At 49.9% G+C, this 20,590-nt stretch overlaps 1 protein-coding gene and 1 pseudogene across 1 annotated transcript; both read left to right on the forward strand.

Moving 5' to 3' along the window:
* LOC143692646 (uncharacterized) overlaps positions 1 to 20,590 on the forward strand; it is a 62,755-nt pseudogene that overhangs the window by 8,038 nt on the left and 34,127 nt on the right.
* Positions 401 to 19,330, forward strand: LOC143692571 (olfactory receptor 14J1-like). The gene is made up of 2 exons (XM_077172820.1): positions 401 to 1,231; positions 19,295 to 19,330. Exons 1-2 carry the CDS (start codon positions 401 to 403, stop codon positions 19,328 to 19,330), a joined length of 867 nt encoding a protein of 288 aa, XP_077028935.1.

Consider the following 20,590-nt stretch of genomic DNA (forward strand, 5'->3'; position numbering starts at 1 on the left):
AGGCACAGGGAAACACCTGGAGGAGGGAAATCTCCAGGAAGCAAAGAGAGGATCAGGAAATGAGGCAAAGTAAAAGCAACAAATGCTGTGGCAGGGAGAGTTTAGAGATGCCCACAGGAGCCCCTGCAGTGCAGCCCCTCCCTCTGAACAAGCCCCCTCCCTCCTGTTCCCCCAGCCAAGCCTCTGCCCTCAGCCTGAGAGTTTCTGATATCTAAGAATAGAAGAAGAGACATAGGGGGAGCTTAAAAAGAACACCCTAGAACTCTTAAACACCAAAGGCTGTCTGTGTGTTCCAGGGGAGGGTGTATGAGAAATGGCTTTGATTTTGATTACAGGAATCTCCTCTAACTCTTCAATGTCCTTTTCTCCATGAACAGGTGCCCATGTGCAGCCCCAGCAAATGTCCAACAGCAGCTCCATCAGGCACTTCCTCCTGCTGGCATTGGCAGACACGCGGCAGCTGCAGCTCCTGCACTTCTGCCTCTTGCTGGGCATCTCCCTGGCTGCCCTCCTGGGCAACGGCCTCATCATCAGCGCCGTAGCCTGCGGCCACCACCTGCACACGCCCATGTTCTTCTTCCTGCTCAACCTGGCCCTCGCTGACCTGGGCTCCATCTGCACCACTGTCCCCAAAGCCATGCACAATTCCCTCTGGGACACCAGCAACATCTCCTACACAGCATGTGCTGCCCAAGTATTTCTTCTAATCTTCTTCCTTGGATCAGAGTATTTCCTCCTGACCGTGATGTGCTACGACCGCTACGTGTCCATCTGCAAACCCCTGCACTACGGGACCCTCCTGGGCAGCAGAGCTTGTGCCCACATGGCAGCAGCTGCCTGGGCCAGTGCCTTTCTCTATTCACTGCTGCACACGGCCAATACATTTTCCCTGCCCCTGTGCCATGGCAATGCCCTGGGCCAGTTCTTCTGTGAAATTCCACAGATCCTCAAGCTCTCCTGCTCCAAATCCCAGCTCAGGGAAGTGGGGCTCATTGCTGTCAGTGTGTCTTTGGTATTTGGCTGTTTTGTGCTCATTGTTTTCTCCTATGTGCAGATCTTCAGGGCTGTGCTGAGGATCCCCTCTGAGCAGGGACGGCACAAAGCCTTTTCCACCTGCCTCCCTCACCTGGCCATGCTCTCCCTGTTCCTCAGCACTGCCACATTTTCTGACCTGAAACCCCACTCCATGTCCTCCCCATCCCTGGATCTGGCCCTGTCAGTTCTGTACTCGGTGGTGCCTCCAGCCCTGAACCCCTCATCTACAGCCTGAGGAACCAGGAGCTCAAGGCTGCAGTGTGCACACTGATGACTGGATGGTTTCAGAAACATTAAACTGCTGGCCAATTTCTGCAAATCACTTGTAATAAAAGTTTTCTTTGATGTTTCTTGTTGGTTTGGTTATAGGGTATTTTTTCCTTTGTTTTAGTTATTCATATTGTCCAGAAAAAAAAGCAACTGTTTGTACCATTTTTCATTTGATTTCTCTCCACCTTCCCTGTAGCCAGAGACTGTGTCAATGAGGGGTTGTGCTCTTGGTGGCTTTAAATGAACTAAAGGAACTCCCAGCAGAGTTTTCTGCAGAGATGCCCTTTAGTTTCCTTCTCTGGAGCTGCAGCAGCAATGTCTGTGTGCAGAGCTGGGGCAGATCAGTGCTGGCACAGCAGCTCCTGTGGTCACACCATTCCTGCTCCTGCTGGCCACACCATTCCTGAGCCAGGCCAGGAGCCATTGGCCTTCTTGCCCACCTGGGCACACTGCTGCCTCATGTCCAGCCTGCTGTCCATCAGTCCCTGCAGGTCCCTTTCTGCCTGGCTGCTCTCCAGCCACTCTGTCCCCAGCCTGTAGCACTGGGGCCAAATATCAGGGCTTGGCACTTGGACTTGTTAAACCTCACCTTGTTGGATTCATCAGTCTCACAATGTCCTCCTTGTTTCCACAAGGCCACACAGTGTCACAGCATTATTCCAGATCCCTTGAGGCCCCATCGTGTCACAGTGGCCCCTTGGTTACACAGGATCCTGCAGTGTCACAATGTCCCCTTGTTCCATGAGGCCCTGCAGTGTCAGAACGGCCCCTTGGTCCCACTGGGCCCGGCAGTCTCCCAATGGTCCCCTTGATTTTGCAGTGTCAAAATGGTGAAACCCCTTGGTTACGCAAGGCCCTGCAGTGTCACAATGGCCTCTGTGGTTCCACGAGGGCCCAGAGTGTCACGGGGCACTCCCTGGTTCCATTTGGCCCCACAGCACCACCATGGACCCCTGGTTCTGTGGGGCTGCACGGTGTCACCATGGTCCTCTTAGTTCCACAAGGCCCTGCAGTGTCACAATGGCCCCAGCGTGTCCCAATCATCAGAGAATGACAGAATCAAATAGGCTGGAAAAGACCTTTGGGATCATCAAGTCCAAGCAATGCCCCAATACTGCCTTGTCACCCAGACCATGCCACTGAGTGCCACTGGAGAGGGACAGTGACTCTGCCACCTCCCCCCTGGCCAGCCCATTCCAGTTCCCACTCACCCTTTCTGTGAAGAACTCCTTCCTATTGTCCAGCCTGAGCCTCCCCTGGTGCAGCTTAAGGCTGGGTCTTCTTGTCCTGCCCTCCAGCAGATCCACACTCACACCCAGCTTGGTGCTATCTGCAATTTGTGAATGCTGGACTCGATCCCCTCACCCAGACCATCAGTGAAGATATTAAACAGGACTGGGCCCAGCACAGATCCCTGGGGACAGCACCAGTGCCTGGACACCAGCTGGGTGCAGCACCATCCCCACCACTCTCTGGGCCCAGCCTCCAGCCAGCTCTTAAATCTCCCAGCCAGGAGGGAACCTGCCCAAGCCGTGGGCTGCAGCTTTTCCAGGGAATGCTGTCAGAGACAGAGTCAAAGGCTCTGCTGGAGTCCAGGCACACAACATCCACAGCCTTTCCCCCATCCACAGGTGGGTCACCTGGGCATAAAAGGAGACCAGGTTGGTCAGGCAGGACCTGCCAGCCCTAAATCCACGCTGGCTGGCTCTGGTCCCTGGGCCATCCTGTGGGTGCCCTGTGATGGCACTCAAGGTGATCTGTTCCATAACCTTGCCAGGCACCCAGGTCAGGCTGACAGGCCTGGAGTTCCCCAGCTCCTCCTTCCAGCCCTTCCTGGGCATGGGCTCACACTGGCACCTCCAGTGCTCTGGGCCCTCCCTGCTGAGCCAGGACTGATGGTAAATGATGGAGAGCAGCTTGGGGAGCTCATCCACAGCTCCCTCATCCCCCTGGGATGGATCCCATCTGATCCCATACACCAGTGAGCATCTGAGTGGCTCAGCAGGTCAGCAGCTGCTTCCTCCTGGATTCCAGGGGGCTGTTCTGCTCCCTGTGCCAATCTACCAGCTCAGGAAAACACTTGTCCTGAGGACAGCCTGTCCTAATATTGAAAATTGAGGGAAACAGGTGTTAAGTAGCTCAGCCTTTTCTTTATCTTTAGTTACTGTATTACCCCTTGCATCCAATGAAGAGTAGAGGTTCTCCTTCTCCCTCCTTTTGCTATAATTTTTTTTATAAAAACTTCTTTTTTTTTTTTACAGAAGCTGATAGGTTAAGTTCTGATTGAGTTTTCAAGTATCAACTTTTCTTTCTGCATAACCTAAAGACATCCTTAAACATTTCCTGAGTTGTCAGTCCGTTTTCCCCTTGCCTTCCCACAAAAGCTCCATGGGCATCCAGGCCAGTCATTTTCCTCACCAGCTCATCTTTTGCCACACTGGGACAGGCTGCTCCTTCCTCCTTAAGATTACTTTCTTGAAATGTGTCCATCCTTCCCAGCCCTCTTTGTTTTTAAGGGCTGTTTCCCTTAAAAAATCAGTACCCGATTCAGTACTCTCCAAATCAGCATCCTAAACAGGCCAAAGTCTGCCCTTCCTAATTCCAGTGTAGAAGTTTTGTTGCTGCCCCTCCTTCTTTCACAGAACATTGAAAATTTGATTATTTCATGGTCACTGTGCCCCAGGCAGCCTCTGAGCCCCACATCTGCCCCCAGCCCTTCTCTGTCTGTGAACAGCAGCAGACAGAGCTTTCCTTGGCAGTGGGAGTGTTACCAAAAATTTGCTAAAATATAAATCTCCTTAACCCCAGTGTAGCATTAAGAAGCAGCATTCTTTATTCAGCTGGATGGACGGGGGAGAGCTCCTCCCAAAGCCCTGCATGCTGAGAACAGGAATATTTCTGTTTATTTTCTGTATTTTGCTCACATATTCATTGATTGTCCTGGACTAAACACACATATGATAATCATTTTCCTGAAGTCATTGACATATTTCCCCTACTCTTTACCCAAGCATTCATCTGTCCTGGGGGTCTCTCTGGTGGTCCCTGGTGGTCGTGGACCCCAATGTTCCAGTGGGCCTGGATGAGCTGGCAGGACCCTGAGGCTGCTGAACTTCCAGTTCCCCTTCTCACACAATGGGCCTTGTGTGGTTTCCATAGGCCTGGGGTTGTGGAGAACAAGCTCCAGGTGTGAGCTCAGCTGGTGTAGGCAATTGATCATCTGGTAACATGAGGTCACAGAGTGGGATATGACATCACAGAGTGGGTAATGTGAGGTCATGGAGAAGCTACAGCATCACAGACTCCCTCTGCGAAATCACAGAGCCAGCTGTGACATCACATGGCAGATGTCTGACATCACAGAGGCAGTCTATGACATCACTGAGTTGGCTGTGACATCAGAGACCAGCTGTGTGACATTAGAGAAGGGGCTGTGAGCTCACAGAGCAGGCTGTGACATCCCAGCGGGGCTGTGTGACATCCCAGCAGGGCTGTGTGACATCCCAGAGGGGCTGTGTGACATCCCAGCAGGGCTGTGTCAGGTCACTGGGTTGGTCACTCGGCCCCAGCTCCCCCTCACAGTTTCTCCCAACAAGTCCAATGCTGTCCATGCCCAGCGGGGTCCCTGTCCCCTGGGATCCCCCCGGCCCACCTGGAGCCACAGCCTCCACCAAAGGATGTTCCACAGGATCCACCCCAGAGCCTGGGACAAGGGGCCAGGGCTGTGTGACCAGGACATCAAGGACGGGGATTATCCAGGTCACTGTGGCCTGGGTTGGGTTGCCCAGGGCAGGAAAGATGTCTGGCAGCTGGAGCAGGGTCTGGGAAGGGCCTCCAAGGTGGGGCTGGAGCCCTTGGGCTGTGAGCAGAGGCTGAGGGAGCTGGGCTTGTCCAGCCCAGAGCAGGGAAGGCTGAGGGGCTCCTCATCCCAGCCTGGCAGTGCCAGCGAGGAGGGGATGGAGAACACAGAGCCAGGCTCTTCACCGGGGGCCTGGTGGGAGACAAAAGCCAAAGGGTGGAAGGGGAAAGAGGGGAGATCAGCCAGGACAGGAGGAGATGAAATGAGTCAGGCTGGTTTCAGCATTTCCTCAACACCAAGAGCAGCCTGACCTCCCTTCTCCATCCACCACTGACAGCTTTGCAAATCAGGAATTGTTGGAGCTGTTTTGCACCCACTCCAGGACGAGCATCCTGATACAAGTATTTAATTGTTTTTATATCTATGACAGAGACACATTTGTCTAAAATTACTTTTAGAATGGATATCACTTGTTGATGGAGGACTCCTCAGATGCTGCTGGGACGTTGCACATATCTCAGGTAAGAGTGTGATTGTTATTAAATTGTGTCCTCTTCAACCATGGTCTGTTGGCCATGAGGAGAAACTTTCTGTGCCTCTGAGTCTCACCAGTTCCTGGTCCCCCAAAGGACACAAACCTGATGAGTTGTGGTTCCCACTCCAGTAGTGGCACTTGCACCTCCCTCCATCCCCAGAGCAGAGCTCCCTTGTCCCAGAGAGTCCCTGGCAATGCAGGGATGAAGGAAACAGGACAGGCTGTGGGGATCAGGGGCAGAGCCAGGGAGAAGAATGACTTTTGCATTTGATGGGGCTGTGCCTTCCCTTGGCTTTGCTGGCTGACAAGAAATGAACATCCCTCTGTGTCTCGGACAGCTCCTTCTCCAAGGAAAGCAGGTTGGAGTTGGAGCCAAGGAGCTGAAAGCTGCAGGTGCAGCCTGGGCTGGAGGGAGCTCAGATTTGCACAAGGCTGCTCTGAGTGCCAGGGCTTGGATGGGGGAAATGGTTGGGTGGGGGTAGGGACAGAGTCTGATTGATTGTCAGCCATGAAAGGTCTTGATTTTCATATCTATTCAAACTGCATGAGGAGGTACTTGGATTCAGTGTCAATTGGAGACTGAACATATCAGTGAATTAACAGGAAAACCAAACTAAACAGGACCTAAAAAATCTTTTTTTGTTGTCTTTTTAAATATCATGTATTCAATTTCAATACACTACTGAGATCTACTTAACCAAAGGATTTGAAAATTAAAATCAAATGATTCCCAGAGGCTTGGCTTGTTCAGGTGTTCGGAATGTCAATGAGCCCTGGGACACTGAATTCCTGCACTGAAGAGCTGAAGGCTGAACAAGCCTCTGGAGCAGTGAAATTCAGCAGCAGCCTCCAAGTTGCCGAGGATGTCAGCAGCCCCCAGTGAGGCCATCCCTGCCCAGAGACCGTGGGGGAATGGGCAGACAAGGAGAGCGTCCCTGGGGCTGGGGCAGCACAACTCAGAGGCACCAGCGGCTCCAGCTGGGCAATGGAGTGTGGAATGTGGCTGGGAAAGCCCTGCCTGGGCTGGGCCAAGCAGGACACACAAGCCCTGACTCCCATTCCCCATACAACTCTCTTAATGAGACAATTAAAAGGAATTTACAGTTGTTTGTTTCCTCTGAATTGGATGTGCTGGAGAAATACCAACAAGGGATTGTCAGGAGCTCAAAGCAACAAAACAGATTTTACTGGCAACTTTAGAAAATCAGAGAAACTTTGGCAAATGGTTTAATACAACATTCATTCAACACAAAACACTTCTCAAAGCATTATCTTGGCCCATTCAACTTCAAAAATTCATAGCTTTTTCAATTTTAATTTAGTCAGAATTTGCAAGGGGACAAAAATAGAAGACACAGGAAGAGAGAAAAATGTGATATAGACAAGCATACACAGCTACCAACTCCTGGATTCCAGCAGAGTTCAGATGGAAATTCCAAGAGGATTCAGGGTCAAGATGTGTGCTTGCCTTGTGGTCAGCCTTCAATAGCCCTTGGTCTCCCTGGGCCCTTCCCCCAGGTGGGGTTGGGCTCATTTGGTCCCTCAGGAGCTGGGCTGGGGCTGCAGAGGTGGCTGTGGAGCATTGCCTGTGCTGTGCCAGGGACTGGCAGCCACTGCTGGGCTGGGATAGAGGCTCTGGGGGGATTGGGGTTCCAGGGCAGGGCAGGGCTGGGGTTCCAGGGCAGGTCAAGGCTGGACCTGCCCCCTCCTCCCCCCCACACACAAAATGTTTCCAGCCAACAATCTCCTCCAGGCTGTCACAACAGGCAGTGTTGGAGGTGAAATCCCAAATTTGGCCATGTGTGCCTGGCCCAGAAGGACAGTTCCTTTCCATAGGAAGGAAAGCACACACCCCTAGTGTTTGGAAGCCAGGTGAGAGCCTCTCTAGTCCAAGGCCAGCCAGACTTGCCAGGAATGGCAGATTTTGTCTGGGAGTAGTCTTTGAATATAGGGAATTTGGAGGTGACTCTTTGTGTCTGTGTGCACACAGGAGTGCCTGTGCTGGGGAAATGTGGCAGAAATGCTGCTCTCTGAGGGGTTTGAGAGCCTTGGATAGCTGAGTCAGTCAGGCCTGTAAGTAAGGTTACATCATGAGGAATAAGGTAAATGGTGTTAAGAGCTTTTTTTTGCTAAGTAAAGTTTAATATGATATAAGCTAAGTTGAATATTGTTTAATGTTATTCTACCATTAAATCATTAAGTCATAGGTTGTAAGTTAGGTTAAATACTGTTTGTGGGAATCCATAAAATTAGAGGGTTCTAGGAAAGCTGCAAAAGACAGGCCTCAGATACAGCAGAATTGTGAACAGTGCTAAAGCAACAGTCATGAGATAGGTCAGCAGAAAAATTATTTAAACTGTAGAAAAGGCAAGGGCAAATAGAACAATAGCCTATGTATTAATGCTTGTCTGAATAGCTCTCTAAGTTGCAGCAAGTTTATCTAGCAAGATATTAGGAAGGTTAAAGCTTAGTAATGGAGCTCTGTGCGTTGTCTCTTACAAACAGGTACTGTATTCTAAAAGAGCAAGCATTGTTTTAACCAAAGGTACGTGTGCTTATGGTGATTGGATAGAACTACTCTCAATATGCTTTTGCTTTGTGTGATTGGTCAAGAAGCTTATAAAGTATGTTGTAACATGAAGTTTTCTGGCCTGCTGCCTGGATTGTGAGCTGCTAGCATCTTCCCATTATCATAATCATGTAATGAGACTGATGCTGAAAAAAGAAACAGCTCGAGACACTTTCCATAGCAGCCCCATCTCGTTTGCATCTGTAAATAAACCCCCGGCCGGTGTTAAAGTTAAGTGCTGTTCTTTTGCTAAATTGTCAAGTTGAAGGTATCAGTTAAGGTTAAAGTGTAAGTTAAGTCCTGTTAAGTTTGAGCTCTGTTCAGCTTTTGGGCCGTATTCCTTTTATCCTTGCCCTCACTGTCCTTGTGTCACACACACACACACAGGGACAGTTCTCGGCTCATTTCTGGTTTGATTGTCCAGACTTTATTTGGTTTTGTTGTTGCTTTGTTTCCTTGGTGTGCCTGAAGTGTCCAGTCAGGAGCAGAGTGACTCCTGCCAAGGAACTTTGTGCTGCTGTACCTTAATATTAAAACTGGTTTTTGCTGATCCCTTGCTGGGGATTTTTTCAGCGCTCTCAAGGCCTTGTTGGTACCAGGGTGAAGGAGCCCTGGCCCAGGCTCTGGCCCTGGGGGACACGGGGACGCTGCCGGGGGGTCCCTGTCCCCCTGTGCCACCCCCAGGGCCCCGGCCCCCCGTCCCCGTGTCAGGCTCTGGGGTCGATCTCGTGGAACATCCTCTGGGGGAGGCTGCGGCGCCGGGGGCGGGGGGACCCGGGGGGACAGGGGACCCCTCTGTGCACGAGCAGGGTTGGACTGCTCTGGGGGGAACTGTGAGGGGGCCGGGGCAGAGTGACCTCCCCAATGACCTCACACAGCCCCTGTGATGTCACACAGCCCCTGTGATGTCACAGAGCCAAATCTGGGATGTCACCCTGGAATGTCATGCAGCTGCACTGTGATGTCGCAGAAGACTCTGTGATGTCAGAAAGTCACCCTGTGATGTCACAATCTGTACTGTGATGTCATAGCCTGCTCTAGGATGTTACACAGCTGGCCAGTGATGTCACAATGCTCTCTCTGATGTCACAGAGCCACCCTCTATGAATTCAGGATCTGCTCTATGGCCTCACACCGTACTCTGTGATGTCACAGACAGATGTGTGATGTCATAAACCCCTCAATGATATCACAAAACCCTCTCTGTGATGTCATATTGCCACTTTGTAAGGTCACAGTATACACTCTGACCTCACAGCCAGCTCTATGATGCCATACAGCCATGCCATGATGTCACAGCCTGCTCTGTGATGTCACAGAACCCCTCTATGATGTCATACAGTTCCCTCTATGATGCTCCAGCTGCTCAGTGACCTCACACAACAAACTCTGTCTTGTCATAGCCCTGTCTGTGACCTCACACAGCCCACTCTGTGCTGTCACACAGCCCCTTGCTGACATCACAGATGCTCTGTGCCTCCATGACACAGCCACAGAGGAGCTGCTGTGACACAGCCCCCTCTGGGACATGCCACAGCCCCTGCCAGTGCTGAGCCCCTGGGAGCTCTGTCTGTGCCCTGCTGGTCCCTGAGGGGCCCTGGCAGTGGCCCAGCCCTGCTGGGCTGTGCACAGGAGCTGCTCCTGGCCAGAGCTGTCTCTCTGCAGCTCTGCTGCCCTTGCCAGGAGCTGCCTCTGGGCCAGGAGCCCGGCCCAGCTCAGCAGCACAGACACAGCACAAGGGCTTTAATGACCCTCTGGGGCTTTGGTGCTCTTTGCATCAGACTCAGTCCCTAAGAGTGTGCTCAAAGAACTTCTCAGGGACTCAAAAAGAGGGTGAAACAAGAACGTTTCTCATATTTTAAATAGATCCATCTGAGGGACAGGACTGAGAAAGTGTCCCCAGGTTCCAGGTAGAGCAGAACACTGGTGGCAGTGATGACAGGTGGGGACAAGCAAGGCAAGGGTGTCTCTGGTGCTGAGCAAACCTGCGCCTCTGTCCCTGCAGGCTGTTGGCATCCCCTGGCACACACAGGGCACACACAGGGGAACACTGGGGCTGTCACTGCTGGGGTGTCACACACAGGGGAACACTGGGGCTGTCACTGCTGGGGTGTCACACACACACAGGGCAATGTTGGGTCTGTCACCGCTGGGGTGTCACACACAGGGCAATGCTGGGGCTGCCCCGCTCCTGCCCTGTCCCCAACAGCTCTGCCAGCGCCTCAAGGGGACACAAAGGCTGAGCCAAAGGGTGAGAATTGCAGAAGGGGCTGAGCTGGCAGGGCCCATTGGGATCAGCCAGTCCAGCCCCTGGCCCTGCACAGTCCCCCCAACAATCGCAGCCTGGGCAGCCCTGGGAGCGGTGTCCAAAGGCCTCTGGAGCTCCGGCAGCCTCGGGGCTGTGACCATTCCCTGGGGAGCCTGGGCAGTGCCCGAGCCCCCTCTGGGGGAAGAAGCTTTTGCTGATCCCCAGCCCAGCCCTGCCCTGGCCCAGCTCCAGCCGTTCCCTCGGGTCCTGTCCCTGCTCACCTGGGCAGAGATCAGAGCTTGCCCAGAGAAGCCGTGGCTGCGCCTGGATCCCTGGCAGGGTCCAAGGCCAGGCTGGATGGGGCTTGGAGCAGCCTGGGATAGTGGAAGGTGTCCCTGCCCAGGGCAGAGGGTGGAATGAAATGAACTTGAAGGTCTCTTTCAAACCAAGCCATTCTGTGATTCTGTGATTTTGGGAGAGATGCTGAAGCTCTGGCTCAGCTTTATCTCAGACCCAGCAGCAGCCATGGGTGGGGTCATCACCTCCTCCCTCTCCCTGAGGTGGGAACTCACCCAGTGGCAGTGTGAAAAATGCCAATCACGTGTTAAAATTTTAGAAGTTTAATAGTAATAAAACAGTAATAAAAATTAGAACAATAAGAATTTGGACAATCAAAGTTAGGACAATAAAAGACAGTAAAGGTAAAGAATTAGGGATGTCCAGGTGCTTTGCTCTGCCACAAAAGCACACTTCGCTAACAAAGGAAGGAACCCTTAAAAGAAATAGCCTGTCGCATATTCATATATCTCATACACTATTCAAACATTCCTTTCACACAAAGGGTGTCTTCTGCTTAATTTCTGCTGCCCCCCCTCATCTTGTACATCAATTTCTTGGCTCCTAGAAGTCTGGAAGAAGTCTGGATTGTCCCAATAAGGGGGCAATAATTCTTCTTTTGGTGTCTTGTTGCTGTTTTCTTTATGTGAAGAATTTCTTGGTTATCTTATCCATTCCTTGTGCTAGTTACAAAAAGTATCTTACATCACATAATTTTTTATTTTAATACTATGCTATAGCCTAAAACTATATTTACCACACTGCTTAAAAAGATTAATACAGCACTACAAAAAAATTAATACAACAAAACTTTCCAACATAACACATATTATATTCATTTTAATACTTGTGCAGAGCCAATCACATAATACGCATTTTTCACAATCAATAACAGATACACATCACATTCTGGCAACTCTCTAGGGTAAAAGCTTTTTAAAGACATACCTATAGGGATAACTTTATTCCCTACAGATCCTTAGAAGTACTGCACAGGCTGTGATTAAGTCAAAGAAAGTATGGCAATATACCATCTTTTCCCACCACCCTATGTGCAACTCATTTATTAAGTATTCATACAGTATGTCAGTTGGACACCAAAAGAGAAAACCTGCATCAGCAGCAGCTGAAAACAAAGCTAGAATCTAAGCTGACACATTTCAAAATTTAATTTCTGGGCTTGAAAAGTCATTTGGCTCAATCCAGAACTCTATAAAACAGTTTATTCTCCTACTGAAAAAAAAAATATTCTCATTACAACACATTTTCCAGTGATGCAGCTACTGTTAGACAACAAGAGGAAACACATAGACAGGCAGATTCCTTGCTCCTCTCTTTGTCGTCTCAATAAATTTGCCACCATTAAGATAAATCATGAGAAGCTGCTAGAACACAAAATTCTCTTCCAATTACATACATGAAAAGATCTTCTATTTATTCTTCTCAAGTTAATTTGTAAGGCTTTCATAAAAGATTAGAATTATGGTCTTCTCTACTCCAAATGGAAAATGTTTCATTAGACTAATTCAAGACAAGACTTCACTTTCAACTCGTAACACGTGAGAATGTCACATGAAAGCTGATAAGCAGATTCTGGCCAGAGCACTGGTGTACCTGCTTCAGGCTGGAGCCCCCTGACTGAGTTCTTTTGGCATGTGTTTGGAGTGTCTTACATTTAAACCATGCAAGAGCAAGTCAAAGGCAGGCATCATAGAAATAGCTACTATATATAAAAAAAGGTAACATATTTTATTATAAAAACTATGCTTTTCAAAGCTGAAAATCTTTGTGCTGAGCTTGAGACTGCACTGTATGGCTGACACGAGGCTTTGGTCACAGATTATGCATGAACAATCCAGAACCTCCTGCATTCTTCATGAATTTGTATCTTGTGTATTTTGTCCTTGCCCACACAAGCTAGAAAATTAAGGAAAACATGCACAATGATAAAGAAAACACAGTGCAATTTAGGAACCATTCAAGAAAATCATGGTTCATTTACCTATATGTTACATCCAGAGACAACTCAAACAATTGCTGCTGAAGAACTTATACCATTAACTTTATTACAAATTTTCAAAGGCAGGTGGATTTCCTCTTCCTGCTCAAACAATTTAACAGGATTCTTGCTATTGGCAATTAAATTATTATTTAATTCTACCTTAATATGATTTTAAAGATTCATTATAGCTCTAAAACTGTAGAATACTGTGTGCTTTGTGGATAAATAGGCCAGGGAACAGTTAACAATTCTAGGGATTTATGTCTATCATATTGATTGGTCAGGGTAACATGTGAGCTCCTGTAAAATCCTTTTACAAAACATTATAGTTTATCATACTGTCCTAGGCTAACTATATGATGCTTTTATCCCCAATCATCTGTTCTGTTTATGATGAATAATAAGTTTTGCACCTTTAAGACTTGTTCCAAGTGCGAAGTGGGGAGAGAAGAAGCACAGAGTTTTGTTTTCAGACACTGCACTCACTCCTCCACATTCCTGCTCCTGGACTGTGTTGTCTGCAGATGGACAGACACTGGGACAGAGCTCCCCTTTGTTTTGGTTAGTTTTAGCTAGCCGAGGCAAAAAAGTTCCCTGGACTGTGAGAATTTTACTTTTCTTTGGACCTGTTTAGACCTGCTCCGGACCGAACAGCAGAAGAGCACCAGCAGCTGCACCTGTGGCCCACCAGGCCAGGCCTGGGCTGTGGCATTTCCAGCACCAGAGGGACTGATCAGAGCCTGAGTGAGCTGAGCTGCAACCTGGGGAGGGACTTTCTGAGTTTGTCATCTCTTTTCCAGCAGCAAGAGGTTTTATTGATTAATCTTGTTTATGTTTTCTTGTTTAATAAATTGAGGTTTATTAAACAAGGTTTTTCCAAAAAACAGGTTTTTCCACTTTTCTCCAAGGAGGTATTTTTTCCCTGACTGGCTGGGGGAGAGGCTGATTGAATCTGCTTCCTAGAGGAACCCCTTAGGGGATTCTCTCCCAAATTTACCCTGAACCAGCACACATACTTAACTTGAAAGGATTGTCTGTCTTTACCAGGTGTTAACTTCAAAGAATCCCAGAATCAATGAGGTTGTAAGAGATCACTGAGATCATTGCCTCAAGCTTTGGACCAAACACCACCTTGTCAAACAGACCAGAGCACTGAGTGCCACATCCAGCTGGTCTTTGAACATATTCAGAGACCCTGGGCAATGCCTTCCAATGCTTAAGAAACCTTTCTGTGAAGAAATTCCTCTGATGTCCAACTTAACCTCCCTGGTGCAGCTTAAGACTGTGTCTTCTTGTCCTGTCACTGCTTGTCTGTGAGGAGAGCCCAATCCCCATCTTACTACAACCTCCTGTCAGGGTGGTGTAGAGAGTGAAAATGTTCCCCCTGGGCCTCCTTTGCTCAAGACTGAGCCCTCCTGAGCTCCCTTAGTTCTCTCAGCCATTTCTCATCAGACTTATTCTCTAGACCCTTAATCAACTTCTTTTTTCTTCTCTGGGTTTGGTCCAGATCCTCAATGTCCTTCCTTGGGTGATGTCAGGATGGGTCAGAGGGCAGATCTGCTGGAGGACAGGAAGGCTGCAGAGGGTCCTGGGCAGGCTGGATCCATGGGCTGAGACCACTGGCATGAGGGTAAACAGGACCAAGTGCTGGGTTGTACACTTTGGCCACACTGACCCTCTGCAGCTCCCAGCTGTGGAAAGAGTGGCTGTGAAGCCGATTGACAACACCTGAACCTGAGCCCAGGTGTGCCCAGGTGGGGAAAAAGGCCAATCAGCATCCTGGCCTGTATCAGCAATAGTGCAGCCATCAGGATCAGGGCAGTGATTGTCCTGTGCTGGGCACTGATGAAGACACATCTCAAGTGCTGTGTCACTTTTTGGGGCCTTCAACAATAATTAAAATTTCCCAAGCAATTGCTTTATTCATTATTTATTTGCCTCCCTTCCCTGCTTGGCTGTGACCAGAACTACACCAAAAGGAAAGTGCCTGCAGCCGAGGGAAAGCTGCCCTTGGGTATCTGTTTCTGTTTGTTGCTGCTGGTGGTGGTGTTTGTTTGCCTTGCTGTACATATTGGTAAAGAACTGTTACTCCTCTTCCCATATCTTTGCCTGAAAGCCCCTCAATTTCAAAATTATAATAATTTAGAGGGAAGGGGGTCACATTCTCCATTCTAGAGAGGTCCTGCAGACATCTGTCTTTCAAACCAAGACAAGCTGACAATCAACAATTTATTAACAATTGTTTATTAACAATTAATTGAGAATTATCAATTACTTATCAATCTAATAAACAGCTAATTAACTTAGGTAACTAAAAGGTAAGATAGAGGTCTTCACTGGAGCTTGAAAGGGTACTGCAGGGGTCCCTGCTGAAGGGGCCATCAGCAGCAGAAGGCACGGTGTTGCTGGCTCCTGCCGGATGCTCCACATGACACAAACGCTGTCTCTCAGGTGCTGCTCTCCACAGCCACTCCTTCTTGGGTCCCTGGCCTTTCTCTGTGTGGTGGTTTGACAGGAAATGTGTTTTTTGGGATGCTGTGTTTTGGGCCAATGGATATTCAGATTTTAATATTGGCATTTAACCTGGCCATTGGGACATTGGACACGCCTCTGAGAGCACGGGGTTAAAAGCAGAGCTCTCCCCTGGGAGGTTCTCTTGGGTTTCTGGCGGGAAAGAGTTCGGGTCTCTGCCCCGGCCCAGCTGCTGGCTGGGCAGGGGGAGGGGAAAGCCATGGCCGGGAGAGGTAGGCCTGAGCCCGGGGGTGGAAGGGTGGAAGAGAGAGAGAGAGACACCGGGAGCCATTGGGCAGCCCCCCCTGAGAGACACAGAGAGAGAGAGAGAGCCAGTGCCCGAGACTGTAACCTTGAAACTGGATAAACATGGGCCTGTGCCGGCAGCACGGCTGGGACGGAGAAGAAGGGGGGGTTGCAGCCGGCCGCTTGTAGGAGCTTTTAACCCCTTTTTGGAGAATGAGAACTTTACAGAACATTGACGTCTCCTAGAAGATCTAGTGGAAGATGATGAAGGAAATGTGCAAGTGTGAGAGGTCTGGCCGAGTGAGAGTGGAAGAATAGAGAAGAATCCTAGAGGGAAGAGATGATGGAGTGGATTTTGCTGGACTCTTTTTGTACAGCCATGGACAGAACCATGTTCCTTGTGACACAGAGACTGCATTCTAGGGGGAGGCAATGCCTCAGAACCAAGAGAGTTCAGTGTTGATGCCCCTCAGCCCCAGGGGGTGGAAAAATATGGGGGGGACAGGTGTCCCAAAGGAGAGATTGTGGGGACAGGTGTCCCAAAGGAGAGACTGTGCCTTTTTTGGATCGGGACAAAGCATCCTTAAAAAGACAACCCTAGAAGCAGCTCTGGTCTGTGTTCAGTGGTGAGAGCACTGGACATGAAAGGAAGAAGTCACGACGGCAGATGGACTCCGGGCGGTGCCACGAGTGACACGGAAACACACGAGGCTTCAGCTGTGTTTCCAGGGGAAGCCCATGGTACAAGAAGGACTCCTCTCCTCTTGATGAACTGAGGATTGATTGTCTAAAAGGTGGTGCTGGACCAGGAGTTGGTGATTTGGGGAATAGATGTATTGTGTTGGGAATTTGGTGGGGGGAGGAGGAAATGTACTTGTAAGGTTTTCATTTTCCTGTGTGTGTTCCTTTTTATCTATAGTTGTAGTGTAGTTAATAAAGTTTTGTTTTCTTCATTTCCAAGTGGGAGCCTGCTTTGCTTATTCCTGGTCACATCTCACAGCAGAAACCAGGGAGAGGGTATCCTCATGGGGGCACTGGCATTGTGTCAGTGTCAAACCATGACAGAATGTTAATGAGCCATGGGACACTGAATCCCTGCACTGAAGAGCTGAAGGCTGAACAAATGATTTGGAAAATTAAATCAAATTATTCCCTGAGGCTTGGCCTGTTAAGGTGTTCTGAATGTTAATGAGCCATGGGACACTGAATCCCTGCACTGAAGAGCTGAAGGCTGAACAAGTGATTTGGAAAATTAAATCAAATGATTCCCTGAGGCTTGGCCTGTTAAGGTGCTCTGAATGTTAATGAGCCCTGGGACACTGAATTCCTGCACTGAAGAGCTGAAGGCTGAACAAGCCTCTGGAGCAGTGAAATTCAGCAGCAGCCTCCAAGTTGCTGAGGATGTCAGCAGCCCCCAGTGAGGCCATCCCTGCCCAGAGACCGTGGGGGAATGGGCAGACAAGGAGAGCGTCCCTGGGGCTGGGGCAGCACAACTCAGAGGCACCAGTGGCTCCAGCTGGGCAATGGAGTGTGGAATGTGGCTGGGAAAGCCCTGCCTGGACTGGGCCAAGCAGCACAGACAAGCCCTGACTCACATCCACTAAAAAATGCTCTCAAGGAGACATTTAAAAGGAATTCAAGTTGTTTGTGTACTCTAAGTTAGATGCACTAAGAAATATCAATAAGAGATTTTTAGGAGCTCAAAACAACAAAACAGGAACTTTACTTGGAACTTCAGAAAATCAGAGAAGCTTTGGCAAAAGTTTTAATATGACATTCAATCAACAAAAAAAAACCTATCACAGCATTATCTTGGCCCATTCCACTTCACAAACTCTAAGCCTGTTCTATTTAAAGTTAAACAAAATGTCCAAGAGAACGTATATAGAAGTAGACACAGAAAGAGAGAAAATATGATTTAAAGAAGTGCACATATGTCAGGACCCTGAATATACCCCTGGCTGTCCTGAGCAGCCAAGAACCCTGCCAGGGGTCTCAGAGACCGTGGCACAGAGCCCAAAACACCTGTGGTTTTGATTATGACCCGTGGAGCAAATTACCAACCTTGTATGAAAATCGGCAAGCCACAACAGATTAAGTAGAATATTAGTGAAGTTATCATGGGGTGGAAAAGTAGATTTTAGAGTTTTTGGTATGGGGGTCCAGGAGGCAACATGGAGGGAACTTGGAACTGGGTATTTTCTCCTTCTTCTTCTTGGCCTCCATCTTCTGCTGTGATGTTGGCACTTAGAGATTGGTTTCGAGTAGAAGCTCACTGTCTAACATAGGTGATAGGTATTGGAAAGAAATTGTAAACATTCTACACGTAGTTTTTAGTATAAAGACATAACACCACCCTGGGGGCAGGCAGAATGCCTTGGACTGTCCTGCTGATCTGACCTCGGCAGGGCAGAAGAAAATTTTGTATAGATAAGGTAAAATAAACAACCTTGAGACCAAGAAATGAAGAGCTCTGACTCCTTCTTCAAGCGCCAGGCTGGGAAAAGAGACTTTCAAACTTTTCTTGGGATCACTCGGACGAGCTAACGATCCCGACATACACACAGCTACCAACTCCTGGATTCCAGCAGTGTTCCGATGGAAATTCCAAGAGGATGCAGGGTCAAGATGTGTGCTTGCCTTGTGGTCAGCCTTCAATACCCCTTGGTCTCCCTGGGCCCTTCCCCCAGGTGGGGCTTGGGCTCATTTGGTCCCTCAGGAGCTGGGCTGGGGGCTGCAGAGGTGGCTGTGGAGCATTTCCTGTGCTGTGCCAGGGACTGGCAGCCACTGCTGGGCTGGGATAGAGGCTCTGGGGGGATTGGGGTTCCAGGGCAGGGCACGGCTGGGCTTCCAGGGCAGGGCAAGGCTGCACCTGCCCCTTCCTCCCCCACACATGAAATGTTTCGAGCCAACAATCTCCTCCAGTCTGTCACAACCGGCAATGCTGGAGGTGGAACTCCAATTCTGGCCATGGGCACCTGGCCGAGAAGGACAGTTCTTTTCCATAGGAAGGAAAGCAGAGAGCCCCAGTGTTTGGAAGGCAAGTGAGAGCCTCACTAGGCCAAGGCCATTCAGACTTGTCAGGAATGGCAGATTTTGTCTGGGAGCATTCTTTGGATATAGGGAATTTGGAGGTGGAAGCCCAATCTCACCCATGGGTTCATGGAGAAGCTGGACAGTTCTTTCCCATAGGAAGGGGAGCATGCAGCCTTCCCCAGGGTTTAAGGGACAGATGAGGTGACCCTTGTGAAACCACTGCAAGACAGACTTGTCCTGGCAATATTCTTATGGGAATAATCACTGGATATAAGGAAATTTGGAGGTGAAATCCCAATTCTGGCAATGGGTGCCTGGAGGAGAAGGAGAGTTCTTCTCCATTGGGAAGGAAAGTGTGGAACCCCAGTGTTTCAGCAGGAGATGAGAAGAGACTTTCAACATGCCAAGGTCAGCTGGACCAGTCAGGTGGTCCCTGGGAGGCCAAACCAGCCAGACCTGTTCCATGTTCTTTTGGTTTTATGGCGCCCCATAAGGTCAGAAGGGCTCCTTGGACCCATGGGGCCCCGCAGTGTCATAATGGTGACTTGATTCCATGGGGTCCAGCAGTGTCACAACAGACCCTTCTTTTGATTGGGTTCCACAACGTCACAGTGGCCCCTAGGTTCCAGAAGGCCCTGCAGTGTCACAGTGGTCCCAATGATTCCATGAGGCCTTGCAGTGTCACAATGGTCTCCATGGTTCCACAGGCCCCCACGGTGTCACGTGACGCCTCTGTTCCATGAGCCCTGCAATGTCACAATGGACCTTTGGACCCTGGGAGTTTGCAGTGTCACAATGGTCTCCTTTGGCTCCACAGTGTCACAATGGACCATTGATGGGAGGAGGCCTGGCAATGTCACCCTGGAGCTTTGGTTCCATGCAGCCCTGCAGTGTCACAAAGGCCTCTTGGTTTCACCAGGCCCCACAGTATCACAATGGTCCTCTTGGTTGTGTGGGGACCCCCAGGGTCACAATGGTCTCACTGGTTCCATGAGGCCTCACAGTGTCACAATGCTTTGCCTATTCCATTCGCCGACATAGCACCACAATGGTCTCCATGATTCCATGAGTCCCCTCAGTGTCACAATGGTCTCCTTGGTGCCATGAGGCTATGTAGTGTCTTAATGGACTCCCCATGTTTCCATGATGCCTTGCAATGTCACAGTGGACCCTTGGCACCATTGTGAGACCATGGGGTCTTGCAGTGTCACAATGGCCCCTTGGTTCCAAGACACCCCAAAGTGTCACAATGGTCTCCACAGTTCCATGAGGCCCCACAGTGTCACAATGGTCCCCCTTGGTCTCACAGGGCCCTACAGTGTCACAATGCTCCCTTGGTTCCATGGGCCCTGTGCTGCTGCATTCCCCCCTGCCCTTCTCAGGCCGCCCTGCCAGCTGAGAAATGCTCCTTGGGGCTCGGCCAACAGCCCCTGGGCTCAGCTCCTCTGCAGCTCCTCACAAACACTGTCTGCTCCAGGCACTGCTGCTGCCCAACCAGCTCCTGCTTTCTGTAGGAGCAGCCCTGGGAACTGCTTTTGTTCCCTCCGTGGCACAACATCCCTGTTCTCACACTGCCAAAGAAAGCTGTTGGTGCCAAGTGCGGCCAGGATGAACCATTGCTGGGACTGAAGCCCCTCTCTTGGGGCCCTGCAAACAGCGCTCCAAAAGGAGCCCTTGGAGCTCTCCTGGGCCAGCGACTCCCTCTGAGTGGGGCCTCTCCCAGCCGGGAACTCTCCCGTTTGCTGCACTCGGGGATCCCCAACAATGATGGAGCCTGGGCCAATCCCCCCAATCCTCCAGGCTCAACCCTTGGCCCACTGGGGAGATGCCAAAGGATCCACAGGGAGCATTTCCTGCCCTCAGGGGAATTTCTCACAGGTGCCTTGCACTGACTCTTTGTGTCTGTGTGCACACAGGAGTGCCCGTGCTGGGGAAATGTGGCAGAAATCCTGCTCTCTGAGGGGTTTGAGAGCCCTGGATAGCTGAGTCAGTCAGGCCTGAAG

The sequence above is a fragment of the Agelaius phoeniceus genome (genome assembly GCF_051311805.1).
Source record: "Agelaius phoeniceus isolate bAgePho1 chromosome W unlocalized genomic scaffold, bAgePho1.hap1 SUPER_W_unloc_2, whole genome shotgun sequence".
NCBI classification, from domain to species: Eukaryota; Metazoa; Chordata; class Aves; order Passeriformes; family Icteridae; genus Agelaius; species Agelaius phoeniceus.